The following is a 25,045-nucleotide window of genomic DNA, read 5'->3' as shown; positions in this document are numbered from 1 at the left end:
AAAGGGAGAGGGGTAGGTGTGGGTTGGTGCAGCACTTTTTCAGTCTTGTCCAATGGTCTTTCTTAAATTAGCAGTGGGGGTTGGAGGCTCCCACCCTGTGCTGACAGAAGGAGGAGCCTGTGCCTGTCACTGTCTACTGTTTCATTATTACCTGCACAGCCCTCCAGCATTCACCACACTTGTGTCTGTGTGGCCACGCTGAAACTCAGGAACATAGAGGACAGATTGCAAGGTCCAAATATCAGAGAGACCTTTCTTTTCTTTTCTTTTTTTTAATGCTTTTTCCTCCCTCAGTGGACAAGTCTGGCTGCTGCTTCTTCTGACTTCTGAAACAGATTGCAAGGCAACTGGCAGTGGACATGGCTGGTTGTCTGCAAAGTTTCCAAATTCCCAAGTGGGCATTTTTGAGATGCCTGTTTGTAACTTTTTCCCTTAGCTCCTGTTTTGCTCCAGTGTTCTCCCAACAGTTTGATTCAGCGCACCTCTATTACCACAAGTCCAGGCCTAATGAAGACAATATCATCGTCGCTAACAATGGGATCAGAGTACCCTTTGGGAGGTCTGTGTTTCTGGACCCTGTGAATGATCTTGTGACTGAAGTGCAGCCGGGTGACCGCTGCCACATCACGGTTCTGGACAATGACCCACTAACTCAGAAACCTGGGATGCTGACACCCAAAAGGTTCCCATGTTCTTTTGGAGCAGATGAAGTGAAATACACGCATTTTGGATCTCGGAGCCCCAGTAAGGATCGTGTGAAACTGCAGCTTCGTTATGACTCCCAGACAGACACAGTCATCATCCCTTTCATGCTAGAAGTGGAGGTAGTTTTTCAGCAACTTGAGATTCTCACCAGGAATATGCCACTTAATGTTGAGAAGCTCAGTGGGGACAGCAACCCCATTGATAAAAAAGCCCTGGAGTTTTCCTATGAAGATGGTGTCACGCAATGTAAGATAACCACTCTTGTCGGCGCTGGAGGTCTTCCCAGGTATGGCACTCTTTTAAATAGCCCCGTCAATGGCCAAATGATTGATTGTGATGAATTTGTAAATATGGGCATTCGCTACAAACACACTGCTAAAACCAGTTCACCGAACAGAGACTATATTCCAATGATGGTTGAGATCCAGGATAATGACGGCAACACAATAATGCAGGAGCATTTCCAAATGATGGTTAGAATCAAAGACGGTGCTGAGAATACCATTCCCAAACCCAGCTTTGTAGCCATGATGATGATGGAAGTTGATCAGTTTGTGATGACAGCTATTACAAGTGACATGCTGGCTGCTGAAGATGTTGAATCTGACCCAGATGATCTGATCTTCAATATTACTTCACCAATGAGCCCTCAGCAGGGTTATATTATCAGCACAGATGATCAGAACCTTCCTATCACCTCCTTCTATCAGCGGGACATCAAAGACCTGAAAATAGCCTACAAACCACCCTCAGAGGACTCAGAACAGGAAAGAATTTTCCAACTGGAATTTGAAATTGTAGATACTGATGGTTCAGTGTCTGATCCATTCGCTTTTATGATTGTGGTGAAGCCTATGAATACCTTGGCTCCAGTTGCAACCAAAAATACAGGGCAGCTATTGTTTGAAGGGCAGTCCAGACCTCTCTCCAGTTCACAGAATTTAGAAATAAGCGATGAAGATAACCTGGAAGATGTCAGAATCACAGTTGTTGATGGTTTAAAACATGGGGACCTTACTGTGCTCGGCACACGTAGAAAATTCTTTACACCTATGGATCTAGACGCTGGCATTGTTGTGTACCAGCATGATGGCAGTGACACCTACAGTGACAACATCATCTTCAGAATGACTGACGGGAGCAATGAAGTTGAATTTTTGTTCCCCATCACTATCGCCCCCACTGATGATGAGCCCCCGATTATTAATGCCAACACCGGCCTGGCGCTTTTCAAAAATGAAATAATGCAGATCTCTCCCTTCATCCTAAGTGCTTCAGATATTGACTCAGAGGACTCCACTATTAAGTTTATCTTGGAAGCACCATATTCCACGGTAGGGGAGCTTGTGCTGAGGCAAGTAGAGCCACCTACTGACCCAACTCAGTGGAATTTCAGTGAGACAGATGAGATGTTTGAGCAGGTGGTAACTGAATGGTTTCAGCAGGATATTCTTGATGGAAAGCTCTTCTATCGTCACATCGGACCCCATAGCATCACCACGGTGATCGATCAGTTCATATTCCGCGTCCAGGATGACAACGACCCTCCTAATCAATCAGGGGAACACATGTTCACCATTAAAATCCATCCTGTTGATGACCTCCCCCCAGAGCTTTTCCCAGGCACCACCCTTCATATGACTGTCCAGGAATATGAGCTGACTTACTTTAGAAAGAAATTCTTGTGTTATACTGATCTAGATTCGGATGACAGAGACCTGAAATATACCATCACTACACCGCCAACTGATACAGATGAGAACAATCCAGCTCCCTTGGGTGAAATTGTACTGACTGACAACCCTGACACTGTAATTACAGAGTTCACACAAGCCCAGGTTAATCATCACAAAGTAGCTTACAAGCCTCCAGACCAGGAACTGGGCATCACTCCAAAAGTGGCTCAGTTTACATTCATTGTGGAAGACACAGCTGGTAACACAGCAGATGGACTATTCACCATTTTTCTACAGCCAGTAGACAACAAACCCCCAATTATCACTAACACGGGGTTCACCATTATGGAAAGAAGTACATTTGTCATCACCAGGAAACAGCTTGATGCCACTGACATGGACACAGAGGATGAAAATATAATATTCACTGTGACACAGAGTCCTCTATATGGACAGTTACAGTATTTAGGAATTGACATGTCAAATGGTGAAACTTTTGTGCTGGAAGACATTACAAACGGCCATCTAACTTATATCCACGGAGGCGAGGAATCCCTTGGCGATGTCATTAAAATTGATGTGAGTGATGGTTTCCATGAGCTACCAATTACCATCAGGATCACCATTGAGCCGGTTGATGATGAAACCCCTACAATTATGCTCCCAGAAGGCGTGCTCGGGACTTCCATTGATGTGCTGGAGAATGGTGCAACAGAAATTACAAGCAATATCATTCAGGGTCGAGATGAAGACACAGATGATCTCATGCTCACTTTTATTATTGAAGATCCTCCCACTTTGGGTGAAATCCAGGTAAATGGTGCTCCTGCTGAGAGATTCACCCAGGAAGACATAATCAGTGGAATGGTGGTGTATGTTCACACGTCTGGTGAAATTGGTCCAGTTAAAAAACATGACTCCTTCAACATAACTCTGTCTGATATGTCCGATCAGTGGGTGGTTGGTGGCAACAAGGTCCAAGGTGTAACAGTTCATGTCACCATCCTTCCTGTTGACAGTATTCCACCTGTTGTGAGTGTTGGACAACAGTTTATTGTAGTTGAGGGTGAGAAGAATGTTATTGCTCTTGCTCAGATTCAAGCTGAGGATGTTGACACCGACAATGACGATATCCTGTGCACCATCATTGTCCAGCCAACATCTGGCTACGTAGAGAACATCTCCCCAGCCACGGGTTCTGAGAAGTCAAGAGCTGGGACAGCTATAACAGCTTTTACCATTAAAGATGTTGCCCTTGGTCATATCTACTATGTCCAAAGCATCCATAAAGGGGTTGAACCTGTGGAGGATCGTTTGACTTTCCGCTGTTCAGATGGTATAAACTTCTCTGAGCGCCATTTTCTCCCCATAGTCATAATTCCTACCAATGATGAAAAGCCTGAGATTTTCATACGCGAGTTTGTGGTGATGGAGGGCATGAGTCTTGTTATTGACACACCAATTCTGAATGCGGCTGATGCTGACATCCCTGGAGACGAACTGCACTTTGAGATTGTCAAAAACCCAAAGCATGGTCAAATAGTTCAGCAGCTCAGCACTGGAAGCATCCCTGTGGAGAAGTTCAGCTTGGAGCAGATCAAAGAAGCATCCAATATTGTCTATGAGCATGATGATTCTGAGACTAAAGAAGACAGTTTTGAAGTCAGGCTAACTGACGGGATACACAATGTTGAAAAAACAGTACTCATCATGGTTATTCCTGTTGATGATGAGACACCAAGAATGACTATAAATGATGGTCTTGATGTAGAGATTGGAGAGACAAAAGTAATCAGTAACAGGGTTTTAAAGGCAACAGATCTTGATTCGGAGGACAAAGAACTAACATATATTGTACGATATGGACCTGGCCAAGGCTACCTGCAGCGTATCAGCAAATTTGGTGATGTTTTGGGCAATATAACCCTGGGAATGAATTTCACACAAAATGAAATTGACAAACAACTCATTCAGTATGTGCATACCGGCCAGGAGGGCATTCGTGACCTGCTGAAATTTGATGTCACAGATGGCATCAATCCACTCATTGACCGTTACTTTTACATCAACATTGGAAGCATTGACATGGTTTTTCCTGATGTTATCAACAAAGGTGTGACACTCAAAGAAGGCGGAAAAGTAACTTTGACTACTGACCTTCTGAGCACCTCTGACATCAACAGTCCTGACGAATACCTGAGCTTTAGCATCACAAGAGCTCCTAGTAGAGGGCATTTGGAGTGTAGTGACTACCCAGGGGTGCCCATTTCCACCTTCACCCAACTTCAACTTGCGGGCAACAAGATCTACTACATCCACACCTCAGATGATGAGATGAAAATGGATAGCTTTGAGTTTGAGGTAACTGACGGCTACAATCCTGTCTTCCGAACCTTCAGAGTGTCCATCACTGATGTAGATAATAAAAAACCTGTCTTGGCAGTGCAAAAGCTGATTGTAGAGGAGGGAGAAACAAAGCTCATTACACCATTTGAGCTGACCGTTGAGGATCGGGACACAGCTGACAACATGCTTCGATTCATGGTTACGCAGGTACCAGTGCACGGCCAGCTGCTTTTCAACAACACCCTACCAATCACAACTTTTACCAAGCAGGACTTGAACGAAAATCTAATCAGCTATAGGCATGATGGCACTGAGACCAACGATGACAGCTTCTCCTTCACCGTCACAGACGGCACTCATACAGACTTTTACGTCTTCCCGGATACTGTGTATGAGACACGCAAACCTCAAATGATGACCATTCACATCAATACAGTGGACAACGGTGTGCCCCAGATTGTTGTTAACAAAGTTGCTCCCTCACTGAAAGTCCTCCAAACAGGACACCTTGGCTTTGTGGTCACCAGCAAAGTCCTCCGTTCAGAGGACAGAGACAGTCCACAGAAGGTCTTGAAGTACACAGTGACTGAGGCTCCTCTGCATGGCTTCATCATAAACATGGCGCTGGGCAATGATAGCATCAAGACCTTCACGCAAGGTAAGATGTTATCACACTATACCACCTTTTAATGTAAATCTTAAAGTTTCATGGATATAAATTTGAAAAGCAGATTAAATGCTTCTTGTTAAAATGAGTAACGTAAAAATGCCAGAGGTAAGTTCAGAGTACATACTAGTCATTTGTCATATAACTACAAACACAAAGCAAAGCATTTCAATCCTTTGTATGTGCTTTCTGTGTAAATAACTGGATCCTTTGGGACACTGAAATGTATTGATAGCCACCACAGAACAACTACCGGTTTGTGATTAATGAAAAAGCAGCCAAAAGCGCCATCTTTTTGAGTTTTCAAAACCTTCATGTGACACGTTTTGCATTGCATTGATATAAAATGTTCATACTTAAAAAAAACAACAAACAACTAACGTGGTTAGTAGTTTCCCTAATATGGCAAAAAAGTTGGACGATGGAAATGATGAATGTGCCTAACTTTCAGCCAGGCAGCCTGTGTCTGAATCTTTTAACAGACTTGTATTTTGACTTCTAACACCCGATTGTTTTCCTCTTTCATTATGTTTTGGCAAAAAATACATGGTTGGAGCTGTACTTCATGTTACACTCCTCCTTTTTAGTGTCTGGCTATGTTTATTAAGCAAAATGTCTTATTTTATTAACTTTTTCAGGTGTCACATTAGAAGACAGAAACAATGTTTCTTTTCTTTTCTTTCTTTGAAAAAAAAATTAAGAAAATAGACTTCTCTTATATTTTTTCCTATAACTGTGTCTTCAGCTGTCACTGCATTACCTGTTTTCAGTGTGTAACCTTGCATATCCCATTACGTTGTGGCAACACTGTGCATTTGAATTTATTTGTACGTTATATAAACTCTGACTGCTTTTGAACATATTTCTACTGTATTTCTTATTTAATTACCATAGTTATCAATGCCTCAGGGGTGTAAATCAAACTTTAAAAGTGTCTTTTCATCACCTTTTGTTACCATTTTTTCTAATAGTCTGCCTCTCTGTGTTTGTCAAAACCAACAGCTGACATCAATGACATGAAGATCTGTTACGTGCTGTTGGATGGAAGCAATGCGACAAGTGATATCTTCTATTTCACGGTTGAAGACAACGGTAGGACACACATGTATGCACTGACATCAAACAGGACCATATTACTCATGAATCGTTTGCAAGATGGTTTTACTCAAAACGTATCAGGCTTTTAATGGTTCCTTAAGATTGAAACTCACTGCTCTATGTCAATCACACATGTTTGCATCACAAAGACTTAGGGCAGTTGGCCCTGACTGACACCCAGTACAGAGGTGCCGCCTCTGTTCGCGCCAGTGGAAAGGGTAGCAGGTCTAAAGGAAAGGGGTCAAAGGAGACTGAAGCCAAACCCCTGGTCTGTGAGACTGTGAGTTCGTAAAACTGAAAGACTACAACATGCTTTAAGCTTTATTGTTAATGAACAAAGGGATCTTTTCCCTCAGGGTGCTTCTTGGTGCATTCAAATGTCACCTTTCATCATCTGCTTGAAGAGGCTGTGTGAATTGAATGTGTATAGAGATGCACAACACATTATTCAGTATACTTTATTTTTGGAACCAGTCTCACAAACACACTTCCTCTCGGCTTTATAAATATTTATGACTGCCTTCATGTTTATGATGTGAAATATGGCACAATCTTTTAAATATAGGGATTTACATTGTCTTAGAAATTCATATTCATATTTGTATTGCATTCTTGTACAATTCCCATCATTCCACATCTTTCCATCACATGTATGTCTCCCATTTGACTGATGCACTTTGTTTTTCAGTAAGTAACTTACTGAGCAACCAGTGTCGTTTATCCTGAATGAAATCTGAAATGAATCACATAGCCTCGGAGCTGAGGGGATCATAAGTTATAGTTGTAATTTAAAAGCTTTTCGGCTTGGCATATCCAGCTCAGCCACACAGAACATGCCAGTAAAGAATTAAATGATATGTGAAACAACAAAATGCAAAAGATGAATTACCAGCTACTATAAAATATAGAACAAGAAAGGTTAGTCTATAGTTATGCTGCATTGGGGCAGTGCTAGTAACACAATCATCCTTATTGACAGACAAGGCTTTGGAGGATGTAAATTTGCCAAATTACAATCCTTACGTTTGCAAAGTGGAGGCTCAGCTTGGCCTTGGTTCAAAGCCTACTAATTAACTCCCCTCACAGACTGTAAGGGTTATAGATGATAGGTTTTTTTTAGAGGTCCAATAATACCTCTAACATTACTTGAAACAGCTGTTATTGTTTTAGAATCTAAATTTTACCTGATATTCTCAGTAATATTTCTTACATTTGTGCCTTAATAAGCTGTTTCACCAGAGCTTCTCTGCCCTTAAGTGTGGGTTCAACCACAGGAAGGGGATATAAAGGCTTCAATTAGCTTGACAATACTTTTTTCTTCAGTTTGCTTAGCCACTTTTTTCAGTCTCAAAGAATACTCAACTTACCCAGGTGCAATAATGCAAATTGTAGCATAAAACAAAACCTTGGTTTTTTGCACAGCCACAGTTTACTTCTAAGAAAGACTGCCACTTGAGAAAGTAATAGTCACTTCCACACGTGTCTGTTAGCACTTGCATGCACAGAGAAATACTTGGGCACATCCGGGAGAGGATCAAATAGATGGCAGATAAAGAGGGAGAAGAGTCAGCCTGAATCACTCATGTGAAGTGTTGAAGATGTGAAACCCCGAGAAAGGCATTATCCTGGACATGCAGGAGCACGCAGCTGCAGAGCACGCTAATGGTCAAGCTATCTGCTAATAAATCTAAGCAGGTGGGCCGTTTGTGTTGAAATAACTTTGGGTCAATAGAGATTTGCAACCAAGATAATCCTCTCAATCTGACCTTTGGTGGATAACATTTACATACGCCATTGTAGTTTATTTATTAGAAAATAAAATTGTTTATCCAGTAAATCAAATTGTGCAACTGAATACAGAGTTAAAGATAAACTTGTAAACCAATACTATAAAACTAACTGTAATTAAATATTCATAGTGGTTCCAGTTTTTTTTTAATTCATTTATTAGGCATAGAGCTGCAAAAAATAAGCTTAGCTGTAAATGTGTGGCATTTGTGCAGCATTTTAACCACATATTAAGTTTATTTGAATTACGATTTTTTTAATGGTTTTATGTTAATTATTCGTAATTTTGACATACCCCTTTGTAACCGTTTTGTTAACAACAAACAAATTTAAATAAGATGCTCAATTTGAAAGTGTAGCCTTGTGCCCAGAAATACCCCCTAGATGCAATGATATGGGGGAGCTGCTTACGGGTCTTTATACCTGCCTCCACATGTGCTGCAACAACACTTCTTCCCAAGGAAGTCAATAATGCACACTCAAACTAATAGCCTCTTGGGATCACAGGTTGCAAGCACACATGTACGCACCGTTGCTGCAAAAGTGTGTATGCAAATATAATAATAATAATAATAATAATAATAATAATAATAATAATAATAATAATAATAATAATAATAATAATAATAATAATAATATATACACACATATATATATATATATATATATCACATATATATCACATATATATATATATATATATATATATATATATATATATATATATATATATATATATATATATATATATATATATATATATATATATATATATATATATATCACAACTCATTTTCCACTCCTGCCTGTTTAAGGGTTAAGGTATTTATCAGATGCTTCAATGTTCAGTGTGTGAGGCAGCAAATGTGTGTTTGCAGTGTGTTTGCGGGAGTTGAGGAGCACTACTGAATTATGTCTGCACTGAAAAGTGCTGGAGTGGATGTTGGGGAGTGAAAATCTGAAGTTTTAAAGTCACTAATTAGCATTTAGATTTTACATTTCCAGGAGGACATTTCTTTTTTCAAATACAGTTTAGATAATTTATTATGCAGCCCTGCTCAGAGAGAGTTCTCAGGAGAGATTAGTTAGCGGTTCATCATTCTTACTTGATCTAAGATTTCTGCTTCTAAACACTTTCATTTGTCATCATCATTTGATAATGTTCCAATTTTTGTCAGTGGCTTACATGGACAGTAGGCTGGTCAGTTAAGCACCTTGACTCTTTTACTATAGGCTCATGCTTGTGTAATGTGTTGCTTTGCTGAAATAAGGAAAGCTTTCTCTGGAGAAAAAAAAATCTCTGTCAAAATAGCAGCATGTCTCCTCCAAACCCGTAATTATTGTTCAGCATGAGTGGTACCCTTACAGAAGTGCATATTATCAATTACCCACTTGCTCATCTAGAACTAGATGCAGGCATTTGAATTGACCACTGATAAGATTTAGATTTTTCTGGATTTTTTATTTTTTTTAAATACTCTAGTATTTACACTAGTACACTAGTAATATGCAAAAGTAGATTTTAAAAATCTGTTAAAAGTTTGGTGCCGCATGGTGGCTTGGTGGTGAGCACTGTTGCCTCACAGCTAGAGCATTCCTGGTATGAATCTCAGCTGGGGTCCTTCTGTGTGGAGTTTGCATGTTTTCTCCATGCTTATGTGGGTTATCTCTGGGGACTCTGGGGGTTTCTTCCTACCTCTAAAAACATCCATGTTTGAATATATGGTGATTTTAAATTTCCCATCGAGAGTCGGTCCGGTTACATGCACATCTAAATCGAGTTATTGGCAACAATTTAGCTAAGGATTTAACTGGAGTTTCTGAGAAATCCTAGTATACATGCACGGGAAGAGAATCTAATTAGTAGGCTTTTTTAGATTGGATCCCGTTAATATCGCTGGATGATTAACACATGTCAATATAAACACAAGGTTTGTTATTTGCCTCCTCGGGCCTGCAGGCGAGTTGATGGGAGAGAAGGCGAGTAAGGAGGTGTTTTCTGTGTAACATAATGTAACCTGTGTGGGCGTGGGTGACATATTGTCCCTACATCAGCAGGGTAATATGCAGCGTAAGACAGGTGTAATTTTCAAAATGAGGATGGATGAACATCAGGATGAGTGTTTTTTGGCCGGGTTTTTGCTTCTTGCGAAGCCCCGGTTTGTCATTTTTGTGGCTAGTTGTTCAACAATGTACCATCCTTTTTGGTTCTGGACATACGCTGGTTTATGGCGTCCTCAGCTGCGAGACTGAGCAGCTTGCAGTTCTCTTTCTCTTCCCACTTGCTCATCTTTCAAATATATGCCCTACATGTTATGTCCTGCTGCTGTTGTCACTCTCATCAGCTGTTTCGTTATTTTTTTAAATTATAATAATACTTAAAAAAAAAAACTTCCCTGGTGGGCTGTACTCAGGTTACACGAATCCCTCCCAAAATCCGTTTTCTGTAGGTGATTAGGATTTATGGGGTTTAAACATGAATTTTAGTATTTTTTGGCTTGTTTCCCCTGTGTGGTTTGAATTTCTATTAAGAAAGCAATAACCTCCATCCAAGTGACTAGGTCAGAAACTCCCTACAGCCTTTCAAGCACTGGGGTACTGAAGCAATAAATACTTTGTTTTTACAAGACCCTTGTTTTCCTGTCCACCCATAATATTCCCATCCACTCAGCGTAGTTCCAAAAAGCCAAAGGCAAGAATGCATTGGGCTCTTCCCACTCCTGAGTAAATCTAAGATTTTAGTACCAGACTAAGCAAACTCTCCTCGTGGACATAAAAGACACAAAGAACAGAAGCCTTAACATTCACCTTACTTATCTGTGCTTTATGTTATAACAACAATATAGTCAAAAAGCTCCACGGTGGGATCATAAGACCCGGTGGGTGGAGTGTTATGTGATCATTCAGAGTCTGGCAGAGGAATGCACTTCCTCCGAGACTCCTGACTCCTGCTCCTGAGCAGTGGAGTCCCGAGCAGACAGGTGTGTATGTGAGAGCAAAGGCTCCAGAGGGATCCTCTTTCAAAGTCTGTGGTCACCCCACTCCCTGCTCTGCAGAAATCCAACCCAATCTCAGATAGCACGATAAACTCGGAGACTTCCACCCTGGAGGTGTGCTTTTAGAGGGGCACCTCTCTGCAGGTGAAATGATAACGAGCAAGAAAAGATATTTGTGAAAAAGAGCTAAAGCTGGACTTCTGCCATCAAAGTACCATATAACAGTTTGCTGACTGACATGACCATGCTATGCTCCTTGCTTCCTAACTGTGTTTGGGGAACTTGTATGTCACTTGTGTCAACAGTAAAGAAAGATTTACTGGCTGATGGTGCCACAGTCAGGGGCCCCACTGCGACTTGGAGAAGTCAAGGCCTCTCAGTCTTCCTCCACTGCACCCCACTCTGTTCTCACTTTTCCCTCATCCACTCCACCAAGAAACCCTTGCTGTATTGACATTTTGTTTCTTTGATGCATTCATCATTTTACCGCCTCTCCTTTCCTTCCTTCCTGGTTATTCACCTTTCATTTACAATAGATGATGTCTATTGCCTCATTCGTCCACTCTATTTTTTTTCATTTTGTCCTTTTTCCTCAGCTGTGATTTATGGTGCTTGGAGGGCTTCTGGGGCGGGGAGTTATGATGTATAGCTACAGCGGTTATTCTTATCCACTCTCATATGGCAAAGCTGTCGCATTGCCTATCCAAGCTGTCACTGAGTTACTTCTTCTTACTTGTTCTCACCTTTCGAGTCACATGGAATCGAACCCCCCCCTCCCCTCCCCCGCTGTCTGTGGGGTTGTCATCTTGTCAATGCATGCATCATTTTGGACCAGACTGGATGAGGTCAGCATTTGTAGTTTTGGCTGAAACGCCACAGCAGTTAATCAGATCAATTTCTGTAGGCATTTAGCAGCCCAATCCCTAGACAGAACGTGAAAGTGCTTTGTTGGCCCAAATTTCCCCATCCAGGACTCAAAAATAGTATCATTGCTATGTTTTCCTGCCTTGGTTTTGATAAGCCAGCACATCGGTGCTCTAAATCTTCATCCATGTTCATGAATCATGATGTCCGTGGCCAGTTTCCTGCTAGTCTCCATTTACCCAGATGTGGTTGTAAGAGGGAAGAAACAGGTAGCTGAAGGTGCAAAGCAACACATCTGGTGCTAGAGATTGCAAGTTGAGCTACTCGAGCAAGATAGCTGGTAAAAAAGATAACACAAGGAAAACAACAATCTTCCGTATGTCCACAAATAACAGTGTAAAAATGATTAGTTTAAATTTTGAAAGCAAGAGCACGACTCAATATTTTAGAGCAGCATGAATTCTCACAAAACAGGAATAAAACAAATAAATAAAGTGGGATAAGAAAATGAATAATTCACACCTGTCAATCACTTCTATCCTACCTAATAGACGTCAAAGTCAATTTTGACTTAATCATGGCACAAAACACAACTTATCATTGCAACCTTTTTATAACTACGATATCAAATATAACAGTAAATCATCAGGAAGTAGCATTACAGTAGTATTAAAGTACTTTAAATAATTATATCATCAAATAATCAGTGTGTCTCAGCCAGGTTAGTTTGTTTTCCAGTCATTTTGATGTTTCCTGTTACAAAACAAAACAATCCTGCAGAGTAACACTTGTAATTCACATCAAAAGTGTGTTCAATCTTCGGTCAGTCAGTCTGACTATTAAGTGGGTTAGAATTCGTCACCTTGTTGTTTGGTGTCATGGTGTTCACCAAGCTGAACACGGACCAGAGAAAGCAAAGGCAAGAGTTGTCTGAGGAAATTCTAGACAGACATGCTAAGGGTAGACTATAAGACCATCGCCACCCAGTGTGATGTTCCTGTGACTACAGCTGCACATTTCAGTCAGAGGTTTAGGGTAAATAGGACAATAGTCAACCTCCCAGGATGTGGACACAAGAGGAAAACTGATGACAAAACGGAAGAGTCGGAAAATACATATGGAAACCAGAGAGCCCAAAACAACTTCCTCAGAGATTCAAAGTGAACTCGGAGGTCAAGGTACAACAGTGTCAGATCACACCATCCATCACTGTTTGAACCAAACTGGACGACTGAGGACTCCACTGTTGAGAGCACATCATAAAAAAGCCAGACTGGAATTTCTCTAAGTAAACCTCAGTTTCTGGGAGAATATCCTTTGGGCAGATGAGACAAAACTGGAGCTTTTTGACAAATCATATCAGCTCTGTGCTCATAGATGCAAAACGTAAGCATTCAAAGAAAAGAGCACTGACATAGAGGAGGCTCTGTTATATTATGGGGCTGCTATGCTGCATCTGGCACAGAGTCTCTTGAATCTGTGCAGGGTACAATGACATCTAAAGACCGTCAGAGCGAAACGTGCTGCCCCTACGCCAGTAATCCTGGTCTCAGTTGCAGGTCATGGGTCCTCCAACAAGTGTCCTTCTATCAGCGCTGATAGAAGGACACTTTAGTTATCAGACAGCAACACTCCTGAGGCCTCCAAGACAGAGGTGTGACCCTACGGTTGCTGTTGTATGCACTGAAAACTAATATCCTAAAAAAAAAATCTACATTTTATTTTGTCCATTCCTGGCCTTTGCATTCTGTTCTCTATTAATCATTCTTCATTGAAAATGTTGTTAAAAATTAATATTGGTAATACACTTGTTATTCCAAATATTGAAAGCATCTGTTAGGACATCAAATGTTGCATCCTACAAGTGTCTTACTTTGGAGCCGCATAGCAGATATTCTGATCACGCCTCAAGAGGAGGAACCTAAGCGAATTATTTTAAGGTTAAGATTTTTCTTTTTAGATCAGTTTTTGGCATCTCTTTGATCGTGCCGAACACATGTGCAACTTGTGACACTTAAAAACAGAGCATAGATGACCGGATCCCATCTAGTCTTTATATATATACGGGATGATTGAGAGGAAATGCAATAATGGGATCCTTGTCACTTGATGAGGATATTCTTAGTAGGTTGCTCTTCCTTGCGTCATACTAAACGTCAAGCCTCATATTGGCCTTCCCCTCGCTCCAATGATATCTCCGGTATGACCCATAATCCCACTGCATCTATGTATGGTGCCGGCAGCAGCGCTGTGTGAATATGAGCTCATCAGGAACATGCTGGTGCAAAGAAAATCTAGGGCTTTAATATCCTGAATAGGTTTTGATCCATCTTTCTTGGGGCTGTGGTTACTTTGGATCTCATTTTCTAAATCCCCCTAATATCCTATACCTGCTTTGTGTTTTCTGAGTTCAATAATTTTAGTTTAACTGGTTCCTCCCCCGACTCAAAGCCATCATCATGCCTCCGTCGTAATTCTTGATTTTCCTTGTGAGCGATTAATCAGAGCAAAGTTAATTTATTGAATAGCTGCTAAGAGTGACATTTAGAAATAACTGCAGCCAATAAAACTTTTCATCCCAGCAGAAAATTATAATGATTGTCACTTTGAAAGCTAATGGAAATCTGAGCTGACTCCAGCAGCAACTGAGAGTATTGGATTTGATAGCTGCTCTAATATAGTAAGACTGCCATAAAGATTGTAGTAAATCAGACCCTCAGTCATGCATAAACCACATCACATACGCTGGTTTGGCTTCTATGTTTACAGTTGCTTTTTACACGGGTCTTTTTTTTCTTTCTTTAGCTAATTAAAACCATTTTCAATTCTGAAAGCGCTATGTCTGTGTAACCGTGGGAAGTCTGGCATCCTGATTAATTCTTGATTTGTTGAGGCTCATGCCAGCTCCGAGCTCACTGTCTGACAGCGTGTATAAAAGGAGTCGGAGAAGGGAGATTCCCCACTCATACGATGTGGTGAACAATGCGGAGGCAGGCAGGGAGGCACGCCGTGGTGGTAGATCTGGCCCACCCAGACTGTGGCCTGCTGTCCCTCTCAGTTGTTCGTCCCCTGAGCGAACAAAGCCAAGCACAGGGAGGAAGGCCAACGTGGCGGGGGGAGGAGGTCGTAGGAGTAGCCCACAGCTGTCGCTCTGGTCCCCACAGAGTCTGGCGGGAAGGAAGGTTTTGCAAGACAGGGAGAGGCTGAGGAAGATCTTTGCTTTGATGTTCTCAGTCAGAAAACAGCTCTGCCCATTTTCTACTACTTGACTTTGTGTGTAAGCACTTCATACGATTTTTATGCTTAGTTAATACAATGGAAAGATCGAGGAAGACCTGGGAGAGAGCTAAAAGAAAACTAGCGTTTTGAACAGAAGTTAATCTGGACAGAAATAAATGCATGTACAGCAGAAGAATGTCTGATGTAAACCATTGTACCAACACCGCCGAAAGGAGAGGCCAAAGAGAAAATTAAAAATTAAAAAGAAAAATCAATATTTCTTATTAGTAGTGGAGATATTATCCATACAGAATATGCTATTCTTATACTCTTATATACTCTTATACTCCTCCATCATATACATTGACAATATGAGCTGGACTTAATTCATGTCTTTTCCTATTTTCGTCGTCACATTTTCGTCTTGTTTATTTATGTTAGCTAGTCTTGCTGGCAGAAACTGACACCTAACAACCTCGGTTAATCCAAAAACGTGCAAATGTGAGGCATGAACAAGTTTGACTTTTAGGTAAAACCTTGCCATTTTAACTCAGTTACAACCGGCTGCACATTTTGGCCTAGTTTAGCTCATGTCAGCCGCTGATGCTCAATGAAGTTACCTTCCATTCATTCTGACTGAATCTGTCCTTGCTTTAGATGATGTTTCAGTAGCAACATCCAAAACTACCAGAGCCAAAATGAGGTCTGCCAGATCTCCAGGTGACTTCCACCAGAACTACCACATCCAAATATTACCAGTCTGGCCTGAAACCAGCCTGGTTGCTCAGCCAGAAACGCAGATAGCAGTAAACTGGGCTGCAAACACGACACTGATACCTCCAGGGTGGTCGTGATCGGTGTGGGGGCAAAGGTTGCTCTAGCGGAGATCATCTCAAACCGGGACTGGCTGCACCAGCTGGTCATCAGCAGCAAATGATAACAGGTAGCCATGTACATTTTTCAATGCAACACTTAGTCAAAAAACATGCCCTTAACCATGAACAGATTTGTTACTTTTGTATAATTTTACCTGATAAGGTACAAAAAAAAGAAAAATCACTCCCCCTACAGTTTTCATGGATGCGAAATCTAGTGATTGAGACCATAGCTGTTTTTGAAGCAGACTGTAAGTGTTTATGTTTATTTCTGGTATAATGATCATTTTAACATGAGAGATTTTTATTATTTTTATTACTTCCACTTTCAGAATATCTCTTTATTTGACTTCATCGAATCCATATTGTTTTGACATTTACTTAATGCAGATATGTGGTCCCACTTCACATAGAAACCAATTTTTTCTTTTTTTTTTAGTTCATACAGTTCCTCATTTGTAGTCACTTTGGATAAAATAATTTTCTGAATTAAAACGTTTTCCATTCATTATCACAAGATTACCACAAAATGTAGAAGTAGGTAGAAAAATAACGTATGTGCAACCCTAAAAAATGTGTCATTGCAAAGCAAATTTAATGCTCCTTGTTGTCGCCACCAGACTTGTGTAGATCAGGCAGCATCATGGCATACAGTGGAATATAAAACATTTCCAATCAGTCACCGATTATTTACAAATTATCTGGAGTTCAAGCCTCAGTGAAGAAGCATGCTTCAGCTTCCTTGTGTTCTTTTTGTCCATCTGAAACTCTCTCTATATATATTTTTAGATCCAAAAGTATGATTATGTCATCCTGTTATTGTTCTGCACAAGGTGAAGCACCTTCTGAAATACCTGCTGTATGTTTGTGCTCTGGATTGATTCATAAAAACGACATTGTTTTGACTCCATGTTGTAATGCAGAAGCCTAGAGCTGCCTGTTTGCTTGATGCCAAAACCGAAAAAGCGTTTCCGAAAAAGTGTTCCTGACCGTGCTTCTGATAATCCTTGATGAGAATTACTGATAAGCTTCTCCTCATATCAGCTCCCAGCGGGCTCAGCATCCAAGCACCGACACAGTTTAATCATTGAAGCTCTACAAGGATTTTTTTTTCTTCTTTCTTTCTTTCTTTCTTTCTTTCTTTCTTTCTTTCTTTCTTTCTTTCTTTCTTTCTTTCTTTCTTTCTTTCTTTCTTTCTTTCTTCTTTTCTAGTGGAGCCAAGAGTTGATTGTATCGCGAGTGTGGGTTTATTGGTCAGAGGGGTTATTCATCAGTGACTTACTGAACAGAACTGAACTTACTGGACACAAAGCACCTAAAGTAAAAGCTCTCTAAATATTTTATGCATTCATTGCATCTACGCTTGAAGAATTTGGGGGAGTAAAAACAGACATGATGCATGTTTCCTGTATTTTTAGCAGTGACAGCAGGAAACCTGAGCATGGAGCGTGATTGACGGTGGCTTTGCTCCACGGACTCTGCCACTCCGTCGCCCGGCGGCACGACAAGAGCTCTGCATTCATCTGTCCAGCTATGTGGGGTAGATGACGGACAGATTCGCACAGTAATCATATAAGTACTCCAATACCTGTAACTTTTTGAGGGTTCACATGGCTTTTCTAGTTATTAACATTTAGTCCAGGATCTCTGCTTTTTGTTATGGGTTCCATCTGAACTCTGTTTTGGTGAGTGTTGTCCTCTTATTGAGACTAAACCTGGTTTGACTTCAGTGTGGACATGTGGGTTTGAGGAAGTGTCCCTTCCCATCTCAAATACTCAACCCCCCCAGTGTTTTCATTCTCTTCAGTCACATAGCGTAAAGACCGCATGCTCTTTCTTCCTCATTGAAGCAAAACTGAGCTCAATGCTGGATCATTGTGAGGCTCCTTTCCCTTTGTTTTCATGGTACTGTTTGCTTTTAATTTTCAACCCCCTTGATGAGTATTATGTTTCCTTTATCACATGTTTTTCTAATATCTGACTCCTGTATCACTTGAAACGAAATGCTCCTGTATTCCTCCCAGGAAGGCTCTGCCTCTCCTCTACGAATCTTCAACTACGTTTGGTCAGCAGAGCTGCTCTCAGTGTGACTAGCCTTGCAAAACTAAAACCGCTCTCTCTGACCTCCATGATCCAGACTTACGGAATCCACTGAACCAAAACCATTCCACATCACACGTCACAGGTCACCTGGCTCATCTCGCTGAAGGATAAAACACAGGACGTTTATGTAACGTCTGCTAAAAATATTCCCCGTTGCCTCAAGCATCTCTGAAGTGGTCGATATCAAGTCTGTCGTATTAACTGAGCAGACAGTTGGAGGGATTAGAAATCATGAGATTGTGTGGATGAAGGTTTGGATGCCTGCAGCATATGGACAACATGGTTCAGAGCTTAGCTTAGAAACTTAGAAACGTAGCTTTTGTCATGGATAACACAGTGGTGTGTGAAGTCTCCAAATAAGATAACTGATGCATGTCATATTAGTGAGGTTGATCTAATGATGCCACCCTTTGACAGCATCTCACCTCTGTGGTCAACCTTTATTGCAACAAGCATTAGTTTATTATATTATTATATTATATTACAGCACTTTCCCACAAGAAACATTAACTTATTAACAAAGTATTAATGTATGTGCCTGTTTAGGTTGAGAGTGGGACAGAACATGCAATAAAAGTGGGTGAGAATCCTAAAACAGAAATAAGCCAAACCTTCTTGTGTTTCAGTGATATTAGATTTAGCGAAACTTGAGTATTGAGTTATCATGCTTCCCTTTCACACTTAAAATACCCCTTTTATTCCTTTTTATCCTTGAGCCCACCACAGATTGCCGATTATATGCTTCACTGACTCCTAATATGCACAAAGTAGATTATAGTACAGCAGAAAGTAGTGTTGAATGAAGCTCTTTTATCTCTCTGCAGGTGGAAATAAACTCAGACCTCAGCCATTCCGGCTCAACTGGTCCTGGATCTCACTGGAGCGGGAATTCTACTTGGTGGATGAAGACGCCAAGTTCTTGGAGGTGACGCTGAGACGCCGAGGCTACTTGGGGGAAACCTCCTTTGTCAGTAAGTGTTTACAAAGTTTTAGTAAAGCAGAAATAAATATACATTCAGCGTTTTTCACTCCAGAGAAAAATGGGTTATTAACGTTCAGACAAAGATTAATTCTTGATTACAGTTGGGGGGGATTTTGATGGTTGTCCTCAACTTTCTGTTACTGTATGTTACTGTTAAATGCATAACATCAACCCACTGAAGTATTCCTGCTTCTCTCAGTAGGGATGCAGCCCTCTAACCTCCCTAATGTTGGCTCCTTGATCAAATGAATCCGTGCCGTGTTACCCACATACAGTATATTGTGCATGTTACCCCGGCACATAAAACCCTGCAACCGTCACAAAAATCTAGCTTATTAATGTATCCCTTCAATCCACTGAGGATATCAGAAATTTGACTCTTTGAGCTGGTGTGTTGTCCTTCCAACACTTGCAGCTCTTCAGAAAGTCAACAAGGTTCATTTTCTCATTACCGTATTCTTCTGTAAATAAACTACAGATCCAAGTTCTGAAAATACAAGCATGATGAGAATAAAGCTAGAACAGTTATTCGGCTAGTTAACAGATACACAACCAGATGGCATGGCTGGTTCCGCCAAAGCTATTATTTTAGGTTGATCACTTCAAATCCAAACATACTTTATCAATCCCCCAAGTATTCAGCTCAGTCAGCTTTTCAAAAATCTGAAAAACTGTTTTAACTGTGTAATTCCATAATTCAATGCAACAGAGTTTTTTCCGCATCTTTTCTTTTTAGAAACTAAAGTCTAAAACAAATAACAGACTTGTTTTTCTTTAATTAAAGTTTTCCTAATCATTATAGGATTATTTACAGATCCTTTTTGTTTATCATTCAAGCTGGGAAGAAAATATTTCACTCAGTAAATCCTATGGAGGATTACAGCCAATTATTTTCCCCTTTAACTTCCTTCTTGTCAGATTATTTGTCATTAAAGAAATTCAATCCTGCAGCAAAACGTAAACATCGCCCCTCACTTAAAATCTCTTCAGATTCAGTTCAAGCCTGCAGGATGTCCTCGGTTTACCCCGACAGGGTCAGTAAAGAGAACTTAAAAACACTCACAGCATGTCCATAAGGGTGCAAAACTTAAGTTTAGTTCTTTGTTCAACTTCTGTCTAATTGAAACCATTAATGCCTTTACTAGTCATCTTTTAAAGTGTCTGTAAAAGGGGGCGAGATAGAGTCTGACGTCCATCTTCACAGAATCAGTTCACCTTATTTTGATCGTTGGGCTTGATATCACCATAAAACAATACTGGTTGGCACCAGGAGTCTAAATGCTACTAAAGTCTCCACGTGGCTCCTTAAAACATGTCCATTTTTCTCACACAGGCATTGCAACGAAGGACGGTACAGCGAAGCATGACAAGGACTTCAGAGGTAAAGCCCAGAAGCAGGTCCAGTTCAACCCAGGCCAGACGACGGCAACCTGGAGGGTGAAGATCTTCACAGACCAGGAGTTTGAGACCTCAGAGACGTTTGAGATTCAGCTGTCAGACCCGGTCATGGCGCTGCTGGAGTTTCCTGATGTTGCAACAGTGGAGATTGTGGATCCTGGAGATGGTAGGAATAAGCTATGTTGTTTCATTGGAGGAAAGTTTTGTCACTTTACAGTTAATTTAAGGTGGTTTTCAATCCATGCATGTATAAATCACTTTGTTATGCTCTTTGTCCAATACCAGAGTCGAGCGTCTTCATTCCTCAAGCAGAATTCAAGATAGAGGAGGATATTGGAGAGCTGTTAGTGCCTGTCAGACGTTCAGGGGATGCTAGCCAGGAGCTTATGGTAGTTTGTTACACACAGCAAGGTGAGATGAACTTGTTTATAAATAATGTCTTACATAAGAAACGTTTTTTAACTTAGTTTCTCCTGTTATTATATTCGTTTTGGGATTTTCTCCTTTCATCCTGCTGATCATCTTGCTAAAGCCATTCCCACAAGAATAACTGAAGTGTTATCCCATCATTCCTCAGGCACAGCCACTGGCACCATACCCTCCACTGTGCTGTCCTACTCTGACTACATCACCCGGCCTGAGGACCACACCAGCGTACTGCGTTTCCTTAAGGACGAGCGGGAGAAACTCTGCCGCATCATTATCATCGACGACTCCCTGTATGAGGAAGAGGAGAGCTTCAACGTCAGCCTCAGCATGCCGATGGGTGGCCAGGTGGCCGCCAGCTTCCCCTCGGCCAAAGTCACCATTTTGGCAGACAGTGATGATGGTGAGTCGCAGCACTTTTTTTTATTTCTCCAGCAAACCTCAGGCACCAGAGAGGAATACAGACAGGCTGATGCACAAGGAGCCAAATCAACATCTGTCTGTCGTCTATAGTCAGATGCCAAAGTTATATCCTTAATAACGAATTTCTGTAACCCTGCACATTAATGTAGGGGGGAAAAAGATTTTTACAATCCTCCCAAAGTTGATCTCTAGCTTTATAAATATAGCCACGTGCTAAAATGAGTTGCCTGTCTCTTAATAGTATGTCTTTAGTTTCTTTGTTGTTGTCTTTTCAACAGCATAATAAAAATCATCTGATGGAACTAAGCCTTTGTATCAAACCAATACAGCCTGAGATGAACAACAATATACAACTTTTATCGCTGTGCCATTTATTTATTGAAAAAAGGTGAAGCCAAAAAGAAAACTCCTGTGAGCAATACTAAGTACCCCCTTGCTGCTTTCATAGGATTTCTGAAGTTACGTTGCAGCTATAGGCTGCTAATGATTCACCCTTGATGAACTGAAGGAATGCAATGAGAACAAATTGTTGGCATGCATCAGTCTGGAAAGGAGAAACATCTTTCCATCCATAATTGACACCAATGTGAGTTGCTTGGCTTTTATCCCGGCTGCCATGTTTGTTGAATACCAAACATGGCCTTTCAGTAGAACCAGCAGTGGGCAGGGTGATGATGTGCAGCCACAGTACTCGGGCGCTTTGTTGTCACCAAGTGGGCCGTTTACTTGTTTGTATGTATTCAAGGGAAAAATGTGAGGCCACATGTCAAACTGCTAAAGATTAATCAAATGTGGGTTATTCAACAGGGGAATGCACACCGGCCACTATAAACATCAGAGTGGCTGAAAACTCAAAAATCAGTGGTCAAAGCCCAGAGCTCACATGTCATCAACCGTAAATGCTGCGGTTGGGTTTAAAGAGAGGTGTGCACATATGGATGCTCAAACAGTTAAACGAATTGAAGCAATGTGGTAAAGAAGAATGGATCAAAAATCCTCCACAATGATGGGAGACACCTTTGAATTAATTCAGGAAATGATGACCTCAGGTTATCGCTGCTAAATGTGGACATACAAAACACTGAATCATGGGGCACTGCTTCTTTTTGACTTCAATTTTGTTAAATAAATGACAACACAGTGAGTATAGTTATATGTTGTGTATTTTTTTTTAAATATCATTATATTTTTATACAAAAACAGAGGATTACAAGACAACTTTCCACATTTGCTGCAGGAGGTGATGGGAGTTGCGGATCTGGTTGCCGGGCCCCACTTTGATGCTCTGTGTCTTCATTTTTTGGTATCGGAGCGCCGTTAAAACACCAAAGAAGCCCAGGCAGCGTGATCGCCACTGTTGCTACTCTGTGCCTGCCTATTCGCAGTGTCTCTAACGTTCATTACCCTTTCCGTGCACGCGTCAACGGCTGTGCTTACACAGTCCGCTTCATCCATCTGTCTGGGTTAGATACAAGATAACAATAGGCAGGTATTACGCAGGAGAGCGGCAGGCTCAGTGCTACACTGTAGCCTGACAGATACAAAGGACTTTAAATATCACTGCACTTCCTGCGTGATTTCCCCTCCCTCCTTTCTCATCTTCGTTGGCATTCAGACGAGCTGAGAAGGCTACAGAGGCCATCCTTTTGTCCACAGGGACCTAAAAGGCAGGTGGTGGAGAAAGAGGGACTATTGTCCACATGAGTGGCATGTTTTTCTTCTGTCGCCTCTGCATGATGGTACTCAGGACTGTTTTCCCCATTTTTTTTAAACACAAAGTCCGTGCGACTTCCCAGAATTTCCAGACTTATCTTGTTCTCATAATTTTTCTTCTGTCTCCCCCATCTTTCAACGACAGCTAATTTGTTGCGTTACCTTGGAGTACGATTAAACTTTCAGTATAAATAATCAGTGTGCATTCCCAGACATGTGAAAAGACAACAGAGGACACCTCAGTCTAAACCTTTATTGTGGTTCTACTTCATGGTGGGTCCTGAAGAAACACCACCCCATAAATCTGCTTCAGTGTGTGTGTGTGTGTGTGTGTGTGTGCGTGCGTGCGTGCGTGCGTGCGTGCGTGCGTGCGTGCGTGCGTGCGTGCGTGCGTGCGTGCGTGCGTGCGTGCATGCGTGACCATCTGCCTGCCTGAGTAAATTTGGGGTTTGGTTTTTTGCCAGGTTTGAGCATCTATTGTTACTGTATTTGTCTGACTCTTCCTTCCACTGATCTTAAGGTTTCCACGTTGGCGAGTGCTGTGCCCACTAATCCAATATTTACTACTACTACAACTGTCATTTAGCAGACGCTTTTATCCAAAGTGACTTACATCTGAGAGAACAACACAAGTAAGAAACCACATAAGAGGGTCCAGCTGGATAAGTACTGGTCAGACTGCTGAGAGTCTAGTTGGACACACGTGCTGCCATGCCAGTGCTAGATATGTTTTTTTCTTTTTTACTCCAAGCAAAATCAAATTGTGGTTTTGCAAACACCTGTGTCATCTAATGATGATTTTACTACGTAAGTTCTCAGTGTTGTTGCCTCTCATTCGAACTGTGGTATTTTTTAATGGTGGTTATCGTTATACGACGATTGTTGCAGTTTTTTATCAGCTTGTTTGACTGAATTTCAGGAATCTTTTAGAAAGATCTGGATGCTGAAAGAGCAAAAAATTACATTTGGTGCAGATTCAATCGATGTAGTTAGGATTGTGCTTATTTTGTGATGAGCGTTTTATGTTTTTCGGGTGTTGCTTGATGACTGATCACTTTTCTGCTCTCTAAAATTCTGCATAGCACTGATCGTGTAGTCATCTAAAGACCAGGAACCATCACGAACTTGTGATCAGAACACAGCTAGTGACCACAGAGACTCAGAAATTAACTTTATTGTTTGGGTTTGATGCCAAATAAACTTCAGATACTGTACAACTATAAACTACTAATACAAGAGGATTAAGAACAGAAAGATGCATGTAATTAGTTGGCACTGTAACTAAAGTTTTTGACTTTAATATAGATTACACCTTTGCAATGCAAAGAGGTGAAACGTTCCACTGTCTGGTGTTAATTCTCATCTCTGACCTCTTAAATTTATCAGGGAAACTGGCTTGTATCTATCTGACACTTTTGCCATAAGCATTCATTAATATATTTGCAATACCATTATTATCAAAATCAAAAAAATGAATCTCTTGCATTCGCTTTTCACTTTTTGCCTCGGTTCTTGTGGAAATGCTCTAGGCATGACTCTCAGTTGATCTCTAAAAAGGACTGAGCATCCACAGTGAGATAAAAACACGCTCGATACGAACCTGACGAGAGACGACTTGACACTGTTTTCCAAGACGGTGAATTCTTGCCTGCTGCTTTTTGTAGAGTGGCCGGTTTCTGACCTGCTTTCCTATCAGCATCTCTGTCAGATGATCCCGGGAACATCCCTTCACTTATGCGTCAGTCTGCTTGTGCATGCTGAAGCGT

General features: G+C 41.1%; 1 protein-coding gene across 1 annotated transcript in view; it reads left to right on the top strand.

Annotated features, from left to right (window-relative positions):
• The first annotated feature begins 225 nt into the window (after positions 1–225).
• Positions 226–25,045, top strand: part of frem3 (Fras1 related extracellular matrix 3) — a 38,159-nt gene continuing 13,339 nt past the window's right edge. The window contains exons 1-6 of the mRNA XM_061718283.1: positions 226–5,385; positions 6,397–6,486; positions 19,162–19,308; positions 20,653–20,883; positions 21,003–21,128; positions 21,295–21,546. Of these exons, the coding sequence (XP_061574267.1) occupies positions 360–5,385; positions 6,397–6,486; positions 19,162–19,308; positions 20,653–20,883; positions 21,003–21,128; positions 21,295–21,546 (5,872 nt within the window). The 5' untranslated portion in view covers positions 226–359. The remainder of the gene's footprint in view (positions 5,386–6,396; positions 6,487–19,161; positions 19,309–20,652; positions 20,884–21,002; positions 21,129–21,294; positions 21,547–25,045) is intronic.

This window comes from Cololabis saira, chromosome 1 (assembly GCF_033807715.1).
Source record: "Cololabis saira isolate AMF1-May2022 chromosome 1, fColSai1.1, whole genome shotgun sequence".
In the NCBI taxonomy this organism is placed as follows: domain Eukaryota; kingdom Metazoa; phylum Chordata; class Actinopteri; order Beloniformes; family Belonidae; genus Cololabis; species Cololabis saira.
Note: the sequence above shows the minus strand (reverse complement) of the source record. Positions and strands in the feature narration are given on the sequence as shown.